Below are 22,010 nucleotides of genomic sequence, written 5' to 3' on the forward strand. Positions count from 1 at the left end.
ATATTATACGTGTATCTTACGTTTTAGTAACATCTTATAAGTAGATTTGCTAAATTATATTTTTTCTTATGTCTTTAAAAAAATTTAACTTTATAAAATATTTTTTTATTTTCCTGGAAAAGGAAGATTATAAGCTTTATAGCTTTATACATTTATAGCTTCATGATCTCTCCTTATTAGGAAAATGAAAAATTATTTTTTAAAATAAACGTTAGATACTTCACATCTGTGGTCAAATCGATATTCTTCGAGAATGGTTGTCAAAAGTTTTTTCCAAAAATTCGGATTCGATGAACACAATTACTATGCGATCTTTGATCATAAAGCACCAGCGCATTATAGTATTTGCAGAAAATATCGAGACTCTTTATACGTATATTGCATTGATGATGCTCTTATCAGACACGATAATTATATGTTGTTTAGGATTCATTATCGTCATCGTAAGTAATGTTCAAAGTAATATTCCATTATTACAATATCAAATATTGTGTAACGAGTCAAAAAGCTATTGATAATTATTAATACTAAAGATGTTTGAAATTATACATTTGTGTGTGTGTGTGTGTGTGTGTGTGTGTTGTGTGTGTGTGTGTGTGTGTGTGTATGTGCAACTAGCACATATTAAATTACAATACTATATATATAAGTTCCTTAGTTGACAAATGGCACAAATCCCCTTTCTTAATATTATATTAATTGTAAGTGGATTTTTATATAATAATTTTACAAAAAAATTAAGAACAGAATGTAATTTTATTGTAAGAAAATAAATTGAAAGAATAGTATTTATGATAATAACTTAAATATATAATTTAAACGTTAAAAAACTAGACTTAAATCACTATTTCAGATATTTTTACGGTCACTTTATTTATGATGTAAAAATTTGATTTTTATTTTTTATGAACATAAAAACAAAATACAAGTAAATTAAATTGATAGGTAAAACAAACATTCTTAATACTTTCTATAATAAACGCATTTCTTGACTTACTGCCATTTGTCAACTGAGGGGCTTATATACAAGTATGGAAATTTTCGATAGTCACTCGATACACCGAATGCCGCAGCGATTTTGGTGAAATCTGTATTATTTTACATCTCGATGAACCTCGAGGCATTCATATACTGCTTCTGTGGCGAATATCTTAGCGCCAAGGTCAGTATCAAGAGTAAAATGACAGTTTTATTAATTTATAAATATCTCGAATTCTTCCTTTTTCAGAGCAAAATGATTGGAAATGCGATGTACAATTCTCTCTGGTACGATTTTTCAGCCAAAGAAGGTCGAATTATACTATTTCTTATTCTAAGATCACAAAAAAGATTAACGATCACGAGTGGAAAAGTCGTCGATCTTTCCTTGGAGCGATTTACCAGTGTAAGATTTAACTTGTCATAAATTTTTTGCATTTCTTATAATGCAAAACTCGAATATCTCCTACAGACTATACACATGTCTAGAAAGTAATGATAAATCTTTCGTAGGGGCAGAATGGACTAAATTGAGAAGAAAAGTCCTCTACCATTTTACGATTTTAGTAATATTTAATAAGATATTCATTGCTAAAAATTGTCGAAAATTGGTCTTTAATAATTTTTTACTTAAATACTATCAATTTTACAAAAAAAACTGCAAGAGACAAAAATTGTTTATTTTCTTCTCATAAAATTTTGAAAATTTTTTCAGAATTTTTTAATACCGTATTTTCTCATGTTGTTAAAAATAAGAAAATGTAATCCTAAAAAGTTAATAAAAAATTCTCAAAAAATTTTTAAAGCTTTTTAGTCCATTCTGGCCATATGCAAAAGATTCATATATCATTACTTTCCTGTATATACAAATATTATTTTTTAAAGATTTTGATTAATATCGAAGTGTTTGTTCTTTTGTTATACAATCGTAACAATACACATTGAATTAAAATAAAACTATTCTTATTTCTTTATATTAATTAAATAGTAATTTTAACTGCAATTAGCATAACAATGTTCATAATTTCTTATTATATTACATAAATTATTTTCTATAGCTTCCATTCGTTATTATATTATTATTTAATTATATTTCTTTTCATATTATTATATTGATTAATTTTTAACATTTCGTACATTTGCATATAATCAAACAATGATATTCCAGGTAGTAAAAGCATCGTTGTCATATATATCGGTTCTATTGGCAATGTACTGAAGATAAGTAATGTATTGATATTATAATAATAATATGAAACATAATAGTGCGCAGAAAGTAGAATTTAGTAATATGAAAATAAATGTATAAGATTTGTTCTAAATATTATTATTATTCCATTTTCGTTCCATTTTATTCCATTTTACGATTTGCACTTTTTATCGCACAAGGAAAAGATAATATAATAGTAAATTATGATGAAATATTTTTCTTGTTTTGACGGATACCTTCATGATACCATTAAGATAAAGTCAACTAGAGTTCTTTTTTCTAATACTTTTTGTTTGTTCACCTAGCTATGAAAAGACGGTACTGAAAATCTTTAGCAATTTCTCTTGGCATTTTCAGTTTGCATTTTCAAATCTTGAATTACTTTTCATAGCTGTCATGCACAATTTCGCATCTGACGTTGGCGTTTTATCAAAATGGTTTTTTCTTTTTTTATTACATAATTTTTCTTCTTTTCTGTATAATCTTAAATTTATATATCCATTTTATCAAAAAGAAGTTTAAATTCAGTAACGTAAAATAGAAAGAGAGAGAGGTATTACAGTAGACAACATTTTATAATATGTACATTTTGTAAAAATAGTCATCACTCAAAACCGATAAACTTTGTACTTTTTTGCCAGACATTCTGGCATGTACTGCCGTCTTCATTGTGCTTCTTTCAATTTGCGACTATTTGCAACATGAGCTATAAGTTTCGTGCAAAGCTCGTTCCGGAGAAATATACCCTCGGAGATATATTTACGTCCTTCTCTGTTTATTCCCAAGCGAAACTTTCGCCTTCATAGCGAGCAATTCTTGGAAGCTGCGCTCCACCTTTCCTTTGCTTATTAAATTTTTAAAAAGAATGTATAGCTGTATCATGATCGAAAGTTTGAAAGAAGGGGACTCTCCCTATATCGTCCATATATTCATTAAATAACAATTTCAGTTTGTTTCCTCTTTTTTTATACAATGTAACAGAAATATTTAATAAGTTATGATTGGTCAATGGTCGATGACACGAATCATGGGGTATCTTCGGTTGTCAACCCGCGAACAAGATTTAGTATGAATAAAGTTATTCGACGACGTATCGCAATTGATTTGCGTCAAAGAGAAATATGGGGATGACTACGATTAGTCGATTGATTAAATTCGGTCTTCACATTTACGGTGTATGGCCATATGTATCGTCCACTATAGTGTTCAGATTGTATTGGATCATAATGCTAAGTATGGCCCAAGTCTTTCAATACGGATACGTAATAATGAACATTCATATGGATGACTTTTCCGAGTACATGGACGGAGTGAGCAGTGCAATGACATCTTCTTTACTTTACATTAAACTTGTTATTCTTTGGACCAATCAAAGGTAGGACGTATTTGTAAAATAACGTACATAAATCCTGTTACCCGATCTCATGATTGATTAACATTTGTCGAAATTATCCATCAAAAATATTGAATAACAGGCTTTTGAGGTTTTCATGTTTTCTTGAAAGAAGCTATGTTATCGCTGTATCTTGATATATCATTAAATGGTAATGTTCACGAAATATAGCATAATAATTTATCAAGACACAGAAATATAGTCCGCAAATTGCGTAGCTTTTTTGTATCGAATAATAATCAATTGATTTCTCATTTAATTTAATTTATTTGTTTAAGATCTGCGAATATACGCATAAGTATATATTAACGAATGATTGTTTTTTTTGACACTTTAATGAAATATATTTTTGAAATTAATTCAATTTTGTAACAACCATGAAACAGATATTAACGCGAAGGGTGCACCTCCCGTAGAATATTTTTTGATGTACTACAAATGATGTCTGAGGATTGGCAAGTTCATACTTCGAATTGTTATAACTCACGCATAATGACGGATATGGCTAATGTTGCACGTCGCACCTCGAGATGGATTGTTGGCATGCAAATCGGCTCCGCAACTTTCTACAGTGTCGGCGTACTCGCCGCTAATGCAAATAGTCCCGAGAAATTAGAGCCATATGCGCGAGAACTTATTCTGAAAATGGAGTTCCCATTCAATATTAGTACAGATTTTATTTACGCAACTGTTCAAACGGTTCAATTTTATCATCTATTTTTAGTCGCCTGCGGTATTACGATTATTAACTCACTTCTCGTCACTTTGGTAAGTTCGAATTCGAATCGATGCGCCTACTCAAAATTAAATACAAGGTAAATTATACAATTTTTTAAATTAGAGATTTCATGTTAGATAAGATCGTGAGTAATCATTATGCATACAAACATTTTGTTTTAATAACATTTTACAAGTATATAAAATAATTTGTTAAATTTTGTCTTTAAAAAATAATTTTTTTAATTAAAAATTTTTTTAATTAAAAAAAATAATGTTTCATATTCCTGAGAAAGAGATTATAAAACTATAAATCTTAGATACTTCATATCTGCGGTCAAATAGACATTCTTCGAGAATGGTTGAAAAAAATCTTTTCCAAAAATTCGGCGGATTTAATGGATGAAATTACAATGAAATCATTGATTACAAAACATCAGCGCATTATAGTATTTGCAGATAACATCGAGATGCTTTACACGTACATCGCAATGATGATGCTTTTATCAGACACGATCATTATATGTTGTTTAGGATTTATTATAGCCACCGTAAGTAATAGGTCTAAAATGACATTCGATTACCTATTGTGCGAATATTACATATCCAGTCAGAAAAAAGTAATAATTATTAATATTTAAGACGTATGAAACTATCATACACATGTATGTGCAGCTAACTCATATTAAATTATTATTGTACGGAAATTTTAGTCGCTTGACACACCCAATGCTGCAGCTATTTTGGTAAAATCTGTATTATTCTACATCTCGATGAACGTTGAGGCATTTATATATTGCTTCTGCGGTGAACATCTAAGCGCTAAGGTCAATATCAAGAGAAAAATGATAGTTTTATTAATTCACTGACATATCGAATGTACATCTCTTATTTTTTCTTTTCAGAGCAAAATGATTGGAAGTGCGGCGTATGATTCTCTCTGGTACGATTTTTCAGCTAAAGAAAGTCAAACTGTACTGTTTCTTATTCTGAGATCACAAAAAAGATTAACAATCACTAGTGGAAAAATCATCGACCTTTCTTTAGAACGATTCACCAGTGTAAGATTTTACTTGTAATATTTCTTTTTAGTATTTGTCGATCTGTTAAATTCGAATATTTCTAACATATCTTATTATAATATATTTTTTTGAAGATTTTGATTAATATTAAAACAGAAATTTGCTCTCTTATGTAAAAATAACATATATTTGTTTGAAATAGAATTCACTATTCTTATTCCTTCGTATTAATTAAATAATAATTTGAACTCTAGATATTGGCATAATGATGTTCACATCCTATTATATTATACATAACTATATATAACTTTGTTATGCTACTATTACTTGATTATAAATTTTTTTTATATTATTGTATTATTTAATTTTTAAATATTACGTGTATATGTTATTATGATCATAAACAATAATATTTTAGGTAATAAAGGCATCATTGTCATATATGTCGGTGTTAATAGCAATGTATTCAAGATAAATAATATATTCGTAATTAATATGAATATGAAACAATAATGCTGAAAGTAGAATTTAATAACAAAAATAAATATATAAAATTTGTTTAAAACGTTATTTCAATTTCTTTTTATTTGTACTTTCTCTTGTCCAAGAAAAGTTTATTATAATCATTAGCACGAGGCCAAAAATTATTATTTTTTTGTTTTGATATTCTTTGAGATTATTAAGACAAAATCAACTCGAATTTTTTTTTTTTAGCTTTAGTTTGTTCATCTACAATGAAAAAGCGGTACTGAAAAACTTTCGCTTTCTCTTGGCACTTTTAGTTCGCATCCTCAAGTCTTGAATTATTTTTTATAACTGTCGCGCACAACTTCGTATCCAACAATCGTGCTTCATCAAACTGTATTTTTTCTTACTACATAATCTTGAATTTATATCTTCAGTTTGATCAGAAAGAAGTTTATACTCAATAGTACGAAGTAGATATTACAGTAGATAATATTTTATGGCATAATACATTTTGACAATGGAAAAAGAATCACTAAAAATCGTACTATCATTTTTGTCTTGTTTCTTCCAATTTTCTTCTACAACAAGCTATATGCTTTGCACAAAACGTTCCGGAGAAACATCCCTGGCGATATGTTTATGTCCTCCTCTGTTTACACACCTTCAACAGCGAAACTTTTCAACTTCGCCTCGTGCAGTCATGGAAGCTGCACTCCCAAGGTTGTTGCATTTTTAAAGAAGACACGTGGTAGCATTGTCCGTGGTCAGAAACTTGACTATACGGAGGGAGAAGTGGTACCTCTAACTTTTTTTACGTACCAAAACCTGTGATCGTCGATGAAATCGTTGGACGTGGTGCGTCAAAGTTTGTGATATGTGGTGATAGAATATTTATCAAGTGTCCGATTGGTCGATGTTTAGCGACATAAGGCTATGATTTTCTTGAAAGCTCCGCCTCTCCAGATTTTTTCTGCGAGCAAAATTGTCTGGTGGCACACGTACACCTGATTCTCGGTTCGTTTTCTGTTGTTTACGGAAAATATAGAGATGAGTACGATCAGTCGCGCGGTAAAGATCTGTCTTCACGCCTACGGTATCTGGCCATATCTATCATCAACCGTTTTATTTCGATTATTTTGGATTGTGATGTATGGCACAGTTCAATTTTTTCAATATCATTACATAGCAATACATTTTTACACTGATAGTTTCTCCGATTTTATGGATGGTGTAAGCAGTGCCATGACATACAGTTTATTATTCATCAGACTCAGTATTTTATGGGCGAATCAACAGTAAGATAAATATTATAAATTTAATTCTTTATCTTTTCGTATTATAGCTTAAAATGTTTAAATAATGAATATTTAAATAATGAATTGTATGAATGATTAGAAAGATACAAGATTACGTATAAAATCTATCTTATCTTGTGCAAATGATATAACTTGACACATACGTGCAGATAATATTATTTTCTTATACATTTCATACTTAGTTTACTAATTGTTTAATTTATTAGCAATATTTACTTACCTGAAAAATGTAAATGATATTAACTGACACGTCTAATTCTTTTTAGAATATTCTCTGACATATTGCAAATGATGGCCATGGATTGGAAGAATTGCGTTTTAACTGATTGCAGTTTGCGCATCACGATCAACAAAGCCAAACTCTCACACCGCATCTCAAATTGGATTATCGGTCTTCAACTGGTTGCCGTAACTTTGTACAGTTGCGGCGTGCTTGCTGCTAACATTGGTAATGTTCAAAGAATGAATGTGTCCGCGCGGGAACACATCTTGAAGTTGAAGCTGCCATTCCAGATTGATACGTTTCCTATTTACGTGTGCGTTACAATCCTCGAATTTTTTCATATAATAACTTGCGGCTGTGGAATTTCCACAGTAAATTCGCTCATCATCACTTTGGTAAGTTCGTGATGTCATTTAATAACGTAGAATTATGTAATGATCGTGATTCCTATCATTTAAGACAATATTTTAGATACTGCACATTGGTGGTCAAGTTGATATCCTTTACGATTGGTTACTGAAAGTTTTTTCTAAAAATACGATGAATACCGTGAACAGGATAACGATGAAAACATTGATAATAAAGCATCAACAGATAATCATGTTTTCGGAGAACATTGAAAATCTTTATACGTACATAGCGCTAATGCTGTTTGTGTCGGACATTATCATTATATGCTGTCTAGGATTCATTATTATCACCGTGAGTAACGTTGGAAAACATCACGTTATAGATCACAAATTTTATTAAAATATAGATTATTTAAAATAATTGTGTATATATCAAAATTATTTTTAATTTTACGCATATATATTATTCGTATCATAAAACAAGACAAAATATTTCTAAATTACTACGTTCGAGATTACAGTCAATTGGTACACCTGGCGGAGCAGCAATTTTGGTGAAGTCAATACTTTATTACATTATGATGAATCTCGAGGCATTTATATATTGTTTCGCCGGTGAATATTTGAATGCCAAGGTTAGCGTTAAGTCCTGTTAATTGATTTTAATTAATATACAAAAATTCAAAATTAATTTTTTCTTTCTAGAGTAAACTGATTGGAGATGCGGCTTACAATTCTCTTTGGTACGATATCACAATCGAAAAAAAACGAATGATATTGTTCATGATTTTAAGATCACAAAAACGATTGACCATCACAATTGGAAAAATTATGGATCTCTCTTTAGAACGATTTGCTAGTGTAAGATTTCTATATAAATTTCAATATAAATTTTAGAGACATTTAGCAGATCCGACAGATTTACATAAAATATATTAAAAAAATTTTCTTAACACTAAAATATTAACATTAAATTAAATATATTTTTTACGTAATTATTAAAAATTGAAAAAAAAATACAATATAATTTTTAAAATTAATTTTGTTTAACTGATTTATTATTAATATTTATAATATCATGCATTTATACATACTTAATACGTTACAATCAATAATATTATAGATTGTGAAGGTATCGGCATCATATATTTCCGTCCTATTAGCGATGAACTAAATATTTGAAAAACTGAATATCGACATAATATTATGATAGTACCATAATAGTGAGTTGAAGAGGAGCATAAAATAATAGTATAAAATCATAAAATAGTATAAAATTAGTAATAAAAAAATCTTAATAGTATCAAGAAAATTATTATTATTTTTGTGTAGTATTTTAAATAATATTGCAATTATTTCTAATATAATAAAATTAAATTTTTTTCTTCCCTTTCTTCTTATATTATTTTAGATTTTCGTAACGTTCAAGTAATATTATAATGCCTAAATAGACTTTATTAAGAAAGATTGAGAAGGTAAGCTTTTTGCATTTTCCAGTGTTTTTACAGCTTAGCATAAGTATTATGTCTTACTTGTCGTTTGCGAGAAATCGTTGCTACTGCAATATAAAACTTTACTCAGTATTTCGTCTTCTGCTTCTAGCTTTCTTCTTCATGATTATTGCACGTAACATGTACGTAATATGAGAGTTTCAGCCAAAATTGTGCGTTTATATATTTCAAGAGAATAAGTTGCAAACGCATTCGCACTTATATTCCGCAAGAAAAAATACTGGAGAAATAAAATCTTGGAAAAAGAAGCATCTCTTTCGCTTCCATCTCTCCTCTTCTTAAAAAAATACTTCCCTATTCATGGAAATATAACTTAATAATAAAATTTTTATTGTGGTGACCGAGAGTTTAATGACCTGGGTACGTTTGCATGTTGCTGTCTCCCTTATCTGCTGCTGCATGAATTTTTAAAGAAAATAACGCACAATTCCACTATTTCTCCAGAGAATTTGAAAGGGAGAGAATTAACTACCCGGAAATTTCTTTTTTCTTATCGACAATATTGCACGCAATCTGTGCATGTAGCGATTAAAATATTTAATAAGCCATGCCTCATAGGAAGGTCCCACCATTCGCGATCTCTTCCGAGTTCTTAGTTTGTATAAAGACACTATATCATACATGTCGTATAGTTAATTAGATGTTATTTATAACACTGTTAAAAATTCTTTCATTGAAAGCTATGTATAAATAGTGTAAAATAGAGAACTAATAATATCAGAAATATAAAAATAAAGAATAATAAAAATGTGTCAGCCAAATAATAGAAATTTGTTTTCGAATTTTTGGTATTTGGTCAAATATGTTGTAATTCGTTGTATAGATTATTCTGGATTGTATCGCTCATATTTGAACAATACCGATAGTTATTCAATACCGATACGTCATAAGGCATTTCCGTTTGATGAAATTGTTTGAGATAATAATTGTTTTGGGTAATGCCGTATACGAGATTTTTAATTAAACTTGTTTTTTTTTTGGTATAAACGCTGAGATATGCAGTGATATAACTCATAATAATAATGCACTATCAGTGAAAAATTTGTTTTAGATATTATTTAATTTAATTATATTTAACTACACTATTCAGTCACATTAAGTTAGTGATGTCAAATTTAACAATTACTGTGACAAGTAAAATAAATTATTTAACAATTGCAAATATGAACAATGAAATAAAGAAAAATTTTTAATGAATAGCTGTAATAATAAATTAATTATTATATGTAAAAGGAAAAAACAGATACTCATCGATATAATCACTGCACTGTATAACGATAAATTTTTCATCGATGATTCGTATAACACTTCGTTTCCAGTCATTATAATGATTATGACCAATAAAAACCATTTGTAGAATTTTCAACAAGATATTAACAATAATGGCGATTGACTGGAAAAAATATTCTAACACAAAATTCAATTCGTTACGACATGTAGTGCCAAACTGTCGGAGCGTTTCGCCAATGATGATTCTTCATTCGACAACTGTAATTTTTTTTTTAGTAGCAGGGTTCTCCTAAAACATGCGGATGACATCAAAGCTTCCAATGTTTTTACACGATTGTTCATTCTTGAGATGGATCTGTCGTTTGATGCTAACTAAAGATCATGTATGAATTAATCGTAATTACTCAATTTGTTTACTTGCTGTTGTGTGTCGACAGAAACTGTGTATTAAATGCTCTATTCATAAATCTGGTAAGTCTTGCGAGACGCAAACAATATTATTATAATTATTAATCTAAAAGTTTCTTGAAATTTTATTAACCAATCATTTGATGTCAATTGATGGAATGTACAATGGTTTACAGAAATGATGAAATGGTTTACAATTTTCGATTTGTTTCCGATTTGTTTCTAAATGCAATCTCTTCGAAGAGAGGTTCGTATTTATAAATATAATCATGTACTCATACTTTTAACAAGCAAGACTAAATTCCGAATCCCATCGAAAGAAAGTGTTGTAATCTTTCTGTGAGCTATTGTACATATAATATTGTGTTTATCTATATGATAAAAAATAATTAATAGACAATTTTGAGTTATGCTGCTTCTTAAATTTTGACGATTTTAAAATTTTGTGTAGCCTAAATTGAATTCAAGCATTAAAATATCTTTTTTGACTTCCATTAAGTGACTGTTGAGAGAAATGTATATTTTAGACATTGCATATAGGCGAACATCGATATTCTTCGAGAAGGTTTAAAAAAACTTTTTCCGAAGAAAGAAAAGTATAATTCGAGTCATCACGATAAAAGAACTAACCGAGAAACCCCAGAAGATCATCATTTCAGAGCACATCGAAGATCTGTACACATATGTTGCGATGATGCTGTTTGTAACAGATATTATGATTACCTGCTGGTTAAGTTTCACTATTGCTGCGATAATCAGTTTTGATTAATTTTATGATAAACAGAGTTACAGAAACTGTTGTCGAATTTCAACAACGTGTTGTTGTAGATCAGAAAAGCATTAATTCTTTTAATTATTACTTTAATTATTTTTATTACTTTAATTATTTTTAATTATTCATTACTTTTACACTTTTCATTGCTCTTAGGATGTTTCTTAATATTCCAGTCAACCAGATGTTACAAAATATCTAATCAGAAATTTATTATTTTATATTGTTGTAAATGTGGAAGCGTTCGTATATTATTTTACTGGAGAATATTTAAGCGCTAAGGTTAGATATTGAAACCATTATATTTTTCACAATAAATAGCAGAATATCACGTAATTGATTTGTATATGAAAAAAACTACAAGATCTATTATTCAATAGAGCAAAAATATCGGAGATGTTGCTTATGCTTTCCTCTAATACGGAAAATTTTAAAGAAATTATATATCGAAACAATCGAATTATATTGTTTTTGATAACGTGTGGTCGCAAAGTCAAGTAACCATTACAATTGGAAGGATAATGAATTTGTCTTAGGAAAAATTTACCAGTGTAAGTTTATTTTTGCTTTTTACGTATAGCTATTTAGCATAAATTTTTGGTAAAAGATTATTTTATCCATGATTAACTGTGTTAAATAATATATAAAAAGTATGTTTGCCCTTTTTGAAATATAAAAGTAAAATATTATTACCAATTAAATTAAAATATTTTTATAAATTAATCATAGACACGCACGCGCGCGCGCGCGCGCTCACACACACACACACACAAATACACACATACACACATACAGATACGCACATACAGATTGTAACTAAAAGGGGACAAACTTTGCTGAGTTTCCACCTTACCTAATTCAAGACAAAACATGATTCAACTTCGCCAACTTTTGGTATAGCCAGGATATAGTCTCTCCAACATTCCAGATGTAGTCCCATGTGACTTTTGATTATTTCTAAGTTGAAGAAAAATCCTGAATAAAGTGACATGAATGAGCAGGTGAAATCTGACGCAGTTTTCAACACTCACGATTGCGCATTGTTTTCAACTGAACAATTGTTTTGTCGTATCACTCTGTAAGAACTCTCTATAATGTACTCTCTATAATAACAGTAAATTATTATTATGGAAATTATAATTATTGTTATTTTTGTGTGGTATTTTGAATAATATTACAATTATTTCTAATATAATCAAATAAAATTATTTCTTTTTCATATCAAATATTACTTAAAATTTTTGCAAGATTCAAGTGAGATTATAATGCCTAAACAGACTTTTCTGAAAAATCAATGAGGTTTTCGCATTTTACGATGTTTTTTATAACATATAAGCTTTGCTTGTCATTTGCTAGAAACGCCGTCGCGCCATTGCTACTAGAATATAAAACTTCACTCAGCATTTCGCTCTTTTTCTTCTGTTTCTAGTTTACTTTTTCATTGATTATTACGTGCAACATGTATCTGCACAAGAGTTTCATCTAAAATCGTGAGATTTATATATTTCAAGAGAATAAGTTGCGAACGCATTTCCCATAATTTGTGAGGAAAAATATCTTTTGATATCGGGGAAATAAAATCATCGAAAAAGAAATGCTTCTCTCTTTGCTTTTTTTTTCTTCAAAAAATTCTCCTCCATTTATGGAAAACTTTTCTTATGGTCACCGAGGTTTAATGTCCTTGGTACGTTTGTCTGTCCTATCTATTGCTGCTTGAATTTTTAAAGAAAATAACGCTTTACTATTCCACCCGAGAATTTGAGAGAGATAAGGTCGACTACCCGGAAAACCTTTTTTTTTTATCGACAATACTGCACGCAATCTGTGCATGTTGCGATCAAAATATTTAATAAGCTTTGCTTCATAGGATGAGCTACCACCCATGTATTTTTCTAAGCTCTCAGAATGTACAGAGACACTACAGCATATACATCGAATAATTAATTAGATTTCCTTAGATCATTCATAACACAGTTAAAAATTCCCTTGTCGGAATCAATACATGTAAATAGTGTAAAACAATAGGAAAATAATAATATTAAAAATATGGAAGTAAAGAATACTGTTAGCAAAGTGATAGAAATTTGGTTTCGAATTTTTGGCATTTGGCCGAATATGTCGTGTGTTTCTTTGTGTAGACTATTCTGGACTGTTTCGATCATAATCGAGCAAATTTTTCAATATCAATACATCCTAATGCGTTTCCATTTGATTGAGTTTACCGAGATAATGCATATTTTGGGTTCAACAATGACGTATACAATATTTTTAATTAAACTTGTCATTTTTTGGTGTAAACAGCGGTGAGATATGCAGTAGTGAAGCTCATAATAATATGCACTATCAGTGAAAAATTTGTTTTAAATATTATTTATTTTAATTATATTTAACTACCTTATTTAGACAAGTAAAATGAACTATTTAGCAATTACAAACAATATAATAAAGCAAAATTTAAAATAAATTGCTGTAATAAATTAATTAATACTATATGTAAAAGGAAAATAAAAGCATCGATGAAGTTATTGTACAACAATAAAGTTTTCATCGATGGTTCGCGTAACGCTTCATTGCGACTATTGTCACGATTATGACCAATAAAAATCATTTGTAGAACTTTCAACAGGATATTAACAATGATGACGATCGACTGGAAAAAATATTCTGGCACAAAATTCAATATGTTCGCGACATACAATGCCAAACTGTCGCAACGCTTCGCTAACATGACGGTAATTCTTTATTCGACAGCTGTAATATTTTTTAGTAGCAAGGTTTTCGTAAAGCCTGTGGATGATGGCAACGCTTCCACACGGTTGCTCATTCTAGAGATGGATCTACCATTTAACGCTAATCGAAGATTCGTATATGAATCAGTCATAATTACTCAATTTGTTAATTTGCTACTGTGTGCCGACGCAAACTGTTTAATAAATGCTTTTCTCATAAATCTGGTAAGTTTTGCAGGACATAAAAGATATATTATCATTGTCCATAGAAGTCAATTTTTTGAAATTTTATTAACCAATCAATTGAAGTCAATTGAAATGTACAATGGATCACAGAAAGGATACAATATTTTTTTTCGATTGATTTCTAAATGCAATCTGTTCTCACCGGAGAGTTCTTTCTTATGTGTCTAATTATTTACATTCAAGCGCTCTACAAACAAAACTGAATTCCAAAACCTATTGAAAAAAAATGTTGCAACTTTTCTATGACTCATTGTACATATATGTATCTATTATCTATATGATTAAAAATAGTTAATAGATAATTTTAACTTATGCTGCTTCTTAAATTTTGAAAATTTTAAGTAAATTTTGTGTAGTGTCTAAATTGTCTAAATTGAATTCAAGCATTAAAATATATTTTTTTCACGACTACCATTAAGTGATTACCATTAAGTTGAGAAGGATATATATTTTAGATATTGCATATAGGCGGACAAATCGATATTCTTCGAGAAGGATTAAAGAAAATTTTTCCGAAGAATGGAAAGTGTAATCCGAGTCATTTTACGATAAAGAAGATAATTAAGAAGCATCAAAAGATCATCACATTTTCAGAACACATCGAAGATCTGTACACGTATATTGCAGTGGTACTATTCGTATCAGATACTCTGATTATCTGCTGCTTAGGTTTTACAATTGTTGCGGTAAGCAACTTCGATTTCTTGACAAAGGATATAATAATCACTATTGAATTTATGTAGATTAAGAAAGCACTAATTCGTATTCATTACTTTCCCACTTTTCCATTGCTCTTAGGACATTTCTTAATGTTCCAGTCGATCGATCAACCCAATGCTACGAAAAGTATAATCAGAAATTTCTTATTTTATGTCGTTATAAATGTGGAAGCGTTTGTATATTGTTTCGCTGGAGAATATTTGAGCGCTAAGGTTAGATATTGGAACCAATATATTGTTCATGACAAATAAGAGAATATTACGAAATTGATTTTGTATATAAAAGCTACAAGATCCATTATTTAATAGAGCAAAGGTATTGGAGATGCTGCATACGCTTCCCACTGGTATGAATCAGATTCTAGAGACAGTCGAATTATATTGTCCTTGATAATGAGATCACAAAATCAATTAACCATTACAATAGGAAAGATAATGAATTTATCTTTGGAACAATATAGTACTGTAAGTTTATCTCAGCAAGTTATCTTGCTTTATATATAAAACTTTTTAGCATAAATTTTATGTTAAAAATTATTTTTAAAAAATCTGTTTTAAATAACAAATAAAATTTGTTGCAATATTTATATGCAATTTATATTGTAATACATTATTAAAAGAAATGAAGTAACAAATAGAATTTAAATATTTTCTACATTAATCTTTTTTAATAATTATAATAATAATTATAATAATTATAATAATACTCTTACAGATTGTAAAAGCTTCAGCTTCTTATATATCGGTCCTCCTTGCAATGTATTGAGAGAGGCGAAACTACATTCTATTAAAAAAAAAATTTTAATTATTTTTAACAACTGGTAGTTTGATTAGTAGCAACAAATTTGCACATAAATTAAAAGAAACAAAAGTGACGTTCTATTATTACTTGTTACCTGTTACATTTCCTTTCATGTCATACATTTACATGCATGTATGCATCGTTGTTGCACTCATATGTGTCTCATACGGAAGTTAGAATAAACTTGAGCAGTCAGGCAGTGGATCGATAATGTCGGGATACGCAGTGTTTATTAAATGTGATCGAACAATGCAACCCCGTGCTATTTTTTCCTTTTGCCTGGCATTGTTCGCTCCACTTTCCAAGTCCCTACAATTTTTCTCTTATATTTATTAGAATCAAAGGTTATGAGTCTTAACCAGATGATAATTGTTGGAAATTAATCTAAAATTTAACTAAAAGTACATAAGAATAATCAAATAAAATATAAATAAAAAATATATGTTTCAACGGGTCATCTTCAATGTACAATCTTTAAAAAAACAAACAAACTTTGCGATTTGATTGTTGTATATATAACATAAATATAGCAGTTTAATAACATATTTCTTTTCAAATTTTATGTACTGTTATGAAAATTTAACCGTTCTTCTTCTTCTAAAATATTTCACATCCATATCTCTAATGTTCTATATTCTTCTCCATATTTCAATTAATATAGACAGTAATGCAATTTTAGTTCACTCATTGCAATTTTATGATTAAAGGCATTTTCCGTATCTATATTCAATTAATTGTTGACTAAGCAATTGTATAATTTAAATTCATTTCAACTATAACTTATTTATACCTTTAAGTGTCCAATAATTCCAAATTGCAAAAAATTTATAATCCACAAAGATATTAATATAGAATAAATCATGTAAGAACGTTAACTTTTTAAAGATTCAACCAATGATTATGGAATAGAAGCAAAGGTATTATGTAAAAGGAGATGTAGTGAAAAGAGAAGTGGACAGAAAGAAAGGAGACCAATTAGGAAGGAGACCAGTTAGGAAGACAATGATTGTAAGATCGCAAGGTATGAATCGGAAAGAGATTCCGTGTTACTCTACCTGTTCAATCCATTATGTTGTTTTTTTATGTTAACATCTCTGAAATCAATCTTTTACTATAAGATGGTTCATTATCTAATATCTTAATCTTATCCCATTTAAAATTATGATCATATTTCAAGCGGTGATTGGAAATTAGTTCTTTTATTAATTTCATTTGCATGTTCATGTATTCTAGTTTTCAATTTTCTTTTAGTCTGGCCCATATATGTACTTTGCCACACGGAACAACAAAAAAATTGCGATCTAATGATTAGTACTTTACAGTATCTTATGCTAGAATCTTCTCCGAATCTTTTATTCCAATCGCATTTGGCATTAATAGAAGGACAGTCTTTATCATCCCTAACCTTTTATAAAAGTACATCACTCATGGTAAAGATGTTTTAGATTATATGTCGCATCAAGAAGTAATATATATAAGATTTCTTATCATGATTGTAATGCGATTGTGGGCCAGACTAAAAGAAAATTGAAAACTAGAATGTTGTATATCTTGGTAAGAGTACTCCTTAAGATCCTCACTAAGTACGGAATATTTATTTTCCACAATAAAATATTTTTTATAACTAAAAAACTGTGAATAAGGTAGTAATTTGAATGTTTAAATTACATACCATTGACATACTTATTTAAAAAACATATCTAATGCTTAATTATTTCAATTATCACTAAAAGTAGACTAACTAGTAGACTAAAAACAACTTATCTAATAATTTCATTTGTGTTATACGAAAAACATATGTGTGTTTGGCGGCCGAGTACAAATTAGTGTATTGAACATATTCTGTTCTACGCTTATGCAAACATAGACATATGCTTTTTGGTTATTAAAATATTTGCACGTGTTTATCTCCAGGCTCGACTAATCCCTCTATGTGAGCGCGCGCGCGCGTGTGTGTGTGTGTGTGTGTGTGTGTGTGTGCGTGTGTGTGTGTATTCTACATTATTTTTTTATATATTAATTAATAAGAAATAATATTTATTGCAATATTCACATTATTATATATTATTAAGATAAGTCAAATGCTAAACAAAATATTTTGTTTACACAAACATTGAATTTAAATATTGTATTTCTACATATATTGACATTTTATAATAATCAAATATTATTCTTATAAAGATTATAAAAGGTTCAGTCTCCTATACATTCGTCCTACTTGCAATGTATTGAAATGGAATTACATTCTATTTACATTGTTAACAGTTATTGTTAATAATTATTGTTTAGTTATAAAAAAATGATATATTAATAATAACAAAAACCATTGCAGAATTACATTTTCTTTCACTTATCTTGTATGCATATACATTGATCGAGAGTAAGAATCATACATTTGAGAATCAGGTGATGGATAACTCAAGATACGCAATATTAAATAATGTCGAACAATATAGTTCCGTGTTTTTTCCTCCCGCATTAATATTGTCCCCCTAATATTGTTCGCACTTTGTTCTTGACAATTAAATTTTATTTTTATTTTCCAACGGTACTCCATTCGACTGTATTGTATGTACTTGCTGCCCGCATGGCTGTTTGCTTTTTTAAGTTTCATGATTTGATACTATCATGGTATCCTGATCATAGAAAGATCATAAAATAAAGAAAGAAGGAGAGAAAATGGATAAAAGGGGAAAAAATTTTTTATACTTGCTGTTCCTTTTTATAATACCGTAGTTCTAATCGAGTTCTTATGATATCAAAAGTATATTTAATGAGAAATCCCTCTCAATCAATTGCATATAATACGCTTTAGCGTTGTAATTTTTAACAAGCTTCGCTCCTTGATCAAACATACAGAGCTTGCAAACATTTGATGTTTTAGAATATGATAAATGTTATAGAATATAATAAATAAGCTGTTTCCAATTATAAAAATGTCCGTGAATAGTGAGTTTGTCTACAGAATTTGTTTTCTTTGACATCTGACAAGACGTGTCGTGTACCTACTTATTATTTTGCATGTATCGTCTAGGTTTTTCATTTTTAATTGTAATTCAAAACGTCATTATGCTTACTTTGTATTGCACAATTGTATCAATAAGCTGTGGATTTGATTAATAATTTGAGCAACTTTTTAACATACATCCATTTCTTCAAATTGATTATATCATCTAAATCTATCAATGATGAATCAATCTTAGGTTATTGCACAAGAAAGCGACTATTTTGTAAATCTAGTACTAAATATTAAACTAGTACTAAAAGTTAAACATTAAACTAAAGTATATAAAATCAGTATATAAAAAATAAAAAAATCTCTGTAGTATTAAAAAATTAGTATTAAAAACAATAGTATTAAAAAATTATAATTATTGTTATTTTTGTATAATTCTTTGAATAATATGACAATTATTTCTATGTAATCAAATAAAATTATTTCTTTTTCTACCTCTTCTTCGTATAATCAAATATTACTTAGAATTTTTATAACGTTCAAGTAAAATTATAATGCCTAAACAGTCTTTTCTTAAAAATTAACGTGAGCTTTTTGCATTTAATATTTTTTTACAATTTATAAATTTATCATTTGCCAGGAACGCCGATGCGCCATTGCTACTGGAATATAAAAAACTTTACTCAATCGATCTTCTGCTTCTAGTTTACTTTTTCATGATTACTGCGAGCAACATGTATCTAATATGCACAAGAGTTTCATCCAAAATCGTGCGATTTACATATTTCAGGAGAACAAGTTGCGAACGCAGTCGCATTTACCATAATTTGCGAGGAAAAATATCTTTTGATATTGAGGAAATAAAATTTCTTCGAAAGAAAAACGCCTCTCTCTTATGTTTCTTTCTTCTTCAAAAAATTCTCCCCCATTTACGGAAACACAAAACTTTTCTTATGGTCACAGAGGTTTAATGTTCTTTGTACGTTTGCATGTTGTTGTCCTATCTGTTGTTGCTTGAATTTTTAAAGAAAATAATGGCGCACTGCGCCATACTTCACTGTTCTGCCCAAGAATTTGAGAGAGATAAGGACTACCCAGAAACTTCTTCTTTCTTATCGACAATGCTGCACACAGTCTATGCAAGTTACGATCAAAATATTTAATAAACTTTACTTCATAGGAGGGTGCTACCACTTATGTTTTCTTCTAAGCTCTCAGTATGTATAGAGACACTACAGCATACACATCGAATAATTAATTAGATGTCATTTATAACACCGTTAAAAATTCCCTTGGCGGAATCAATACGTGTAAACAGTGTAAAATAATAGGAAAATAATAATATTAAAAATATGAAAGTGAAGAATACTGTTAGCAAAGTGATAGAAATTTGGTTTCGAATTTTTGGCATTTGGCCGAATATGTCGTGTGTTTCTTTGTGTAGACTATTCTGGACTATCTCGATTATAATCGAGCAAATTTTTCAATATCGATATATCTTAATGCGTTTCCATTCGATTGAATTTTCCGAGTTAATGCATATTTTGGGTTCAGCAATGACATATACGATATTGTTAATTAAACTTGTCATTTTTTGGTGTAAACAGCGGTGAGATAGATACGCAGCAGTAAAGCTCATAGTAATATGCACTATCAGTGAAAAATTTGTTTTAAATATTATTTATTTTAATTATATTTAACTAACAAGTAAGTTATTCTGACACATTAAGTTAGTGATTTAACTCTATTTAACAATTACTCTGACAAATAAAATAAATTATTTAGCAATTGCAAACATGAACAATGTAATAAAGTAAAATTTAAAATAAATTGTTGTAATAAATTAATTACTCTATGCAAAAGAGAAATAAAAGCAGATACGCATCAGTGAAGTCATTGTACAACGATAAATTTTTCATCGATGGTTCGCGTAACGCTTCATTGTGACTATTGTCACGATTATGACCAATAAAAATCATTTGTAGAACTTTCAACAGGATATTAACAATGATGACGATCGACTGGAAAAAATATTCTGGCACAAAATTCAATATGTTCGCGACATACAATGCCAAACTGTCGCAACGCTTCGCTAACATAACGGTAATTCTTTATTCGACAACTATAATTTTTTTTAGTAGCAAAATTTTCGTAAAGCAAGTGGATGACAACAACGCTTCCATGTCCACACGGTTGCTCATTCTAGAGATGGATCTACCATTTAACGCTAATCGAAGATTCGTATATGAATCAGTCATAATTACTCAATTTGTTAATTTGCTACTGTGTGCCGACGCAAACTGTTTAATAAATGCTCTACTCATAAATCTGGTAAGTTTTGCAAGACGTAAAAGATATATTATCATTGTTCATAAAAGTCAATTTCTTGAAATTTTATTAGTCAATCAGTTGTCAATTGGAATGTACAGTGGATTACAGAAACGATATTTTTTTTTAAATTGATTTCTAATCTGCTCTCACCGGAGAGATTGGTTCTTTATTATATGTCTAATCATTTACGTTCAAACACTCTACAAACAAATTGAGTTCCGGAACTCATCGAAAAAAAATGTTACAACTTTTCTGTTCACAGGATGCTGTCGATATCTATAGATCAGTAAATCAGGTTGCCTGTCTACATATGAGTAGGAGCACGCTTTACTATTGGGTTGTCCGGAAAGTTCGTGCCGCAAAAGATTTAAATTTAATAAATGTATACTAAAATTTAAATCTTCTGCGTTTCAATTTTCCTTCAAAATCGGCACTTTCCAGACAATCCAATATTTATGCGGAATAAGATTAAATCGCATGTCCGGCGCGGAAGGAGACAAAAGAAATTAAATTTTATATTCTGATATAGTGTAAAATTCAATAATATTATATAAAATATGTATTTATAATAATACAAATAATATCTGACTTATCTAACAAATGAAATTTAATAAATATTTTAAAATGTA

At 29.1% G+C, this 22,010-nt stretch overlaps 3 protein-coding genes and 1 pseudogene across 3 annotated transcripts in view; all 4 read left to right on the forward strand.

Annotated features, from left to right (window-relative positions):
* LOC108686661 overlaps positions 1–8,851 on the forward strand; it is a 13,089-nt gene extending 4,238 nt beyond the window's left edge. The window contains 15 exon segments of the mRNA XM_018192087.1: positions 209–443; positions 1,049–1,162; positions 1,229–1,398; positions 2,494–2,506; positions 3,304–3,563; positions 3,998–4,349; positions 5,012–5,125; positions 5,204–5,359; positions 6,710–6,754; positions 6,756–6,790; positions 6,792–6,881; positions 7,371–7,722; positions 8,199–8,312; positions 8,383–8,538; positions 8,801–8,851. Of these exon segments, the coding sequence (XP_018047576.1) occupies positions 209–443; positions 1,049–1,162; positions 1,229–1,398; positions 2,494–2,506; positions 3,304–3,563; positions 3,998–4,349; positions 5,012–5,125; positions 5,204–5,359; positions 6,710–6,754; positions 6,756–6,790; positions 6,792–6,881; positions 7,371–7,722; positions 8,199–8,312; positions 8,383–8,538; positions 8,801–8,851 (2,257 nt within the window).
* A 1,275-nt stretch (positions 8,852–10,126) lies between these two features.
* Positions 10,127–12,017, forward strand: LOC108686662 (annotated as a pseudogene).
* Positions 12,018–14,429: 2,412 nt separating this feature from the next.
* On the forward strand, positions 14,430–16,058 carry LOC108686762 (odorant receptor 22c-like). The gene is made up of 5 exons (XM_018192216.1): positions 14,430–14,552; positions 15,029–15,259; positions 15,392–15,505; positions 15,602–15,757; positions 16,008–16,058. The coding sequence occupies exons 1-5, from the start codon at positions 14,430–14,432 to the stop codon at positions 16,056–16,058; spliced, it is 675 nt and encodes a 224-aa protein (XP_018047705.1).
* A 5,200-nt stretch (positions 16,059–21,258) lies between these two features.
* The window catches only part of LOC108686763 (odorant receptor 22c-like), a 2,245-nt gene continuing 1,493 nt past the window's right edge, over positions 21,259–22,010 (forward strand). The window contains exon 1 of the mRNA XM_018192217.1: positions 21,259–21,381. Within this exon, the coding sequence (XP_018047706.1) occupies positions 21,259–21,381 (123 nt within the window). The remainder of the gene's footprint in view (positions 21,382–22,010) is intronic.

Source organism: Atta colombica, unplaced genomic scaffold, assembly GCF_001594045.1.
Source record: "Atta colombica isolate Treedump-2 unplaced genomic scaffold, Acol1.0 scaffold189, whole genome shotgun sequence".
In the NCBI taxonomy this organism is placed as follows: Eukaryota; Metazoa; Arthropoda; class Insecta; order Hymenoptera; family Formicidae; genus Atta; species Atta colombica.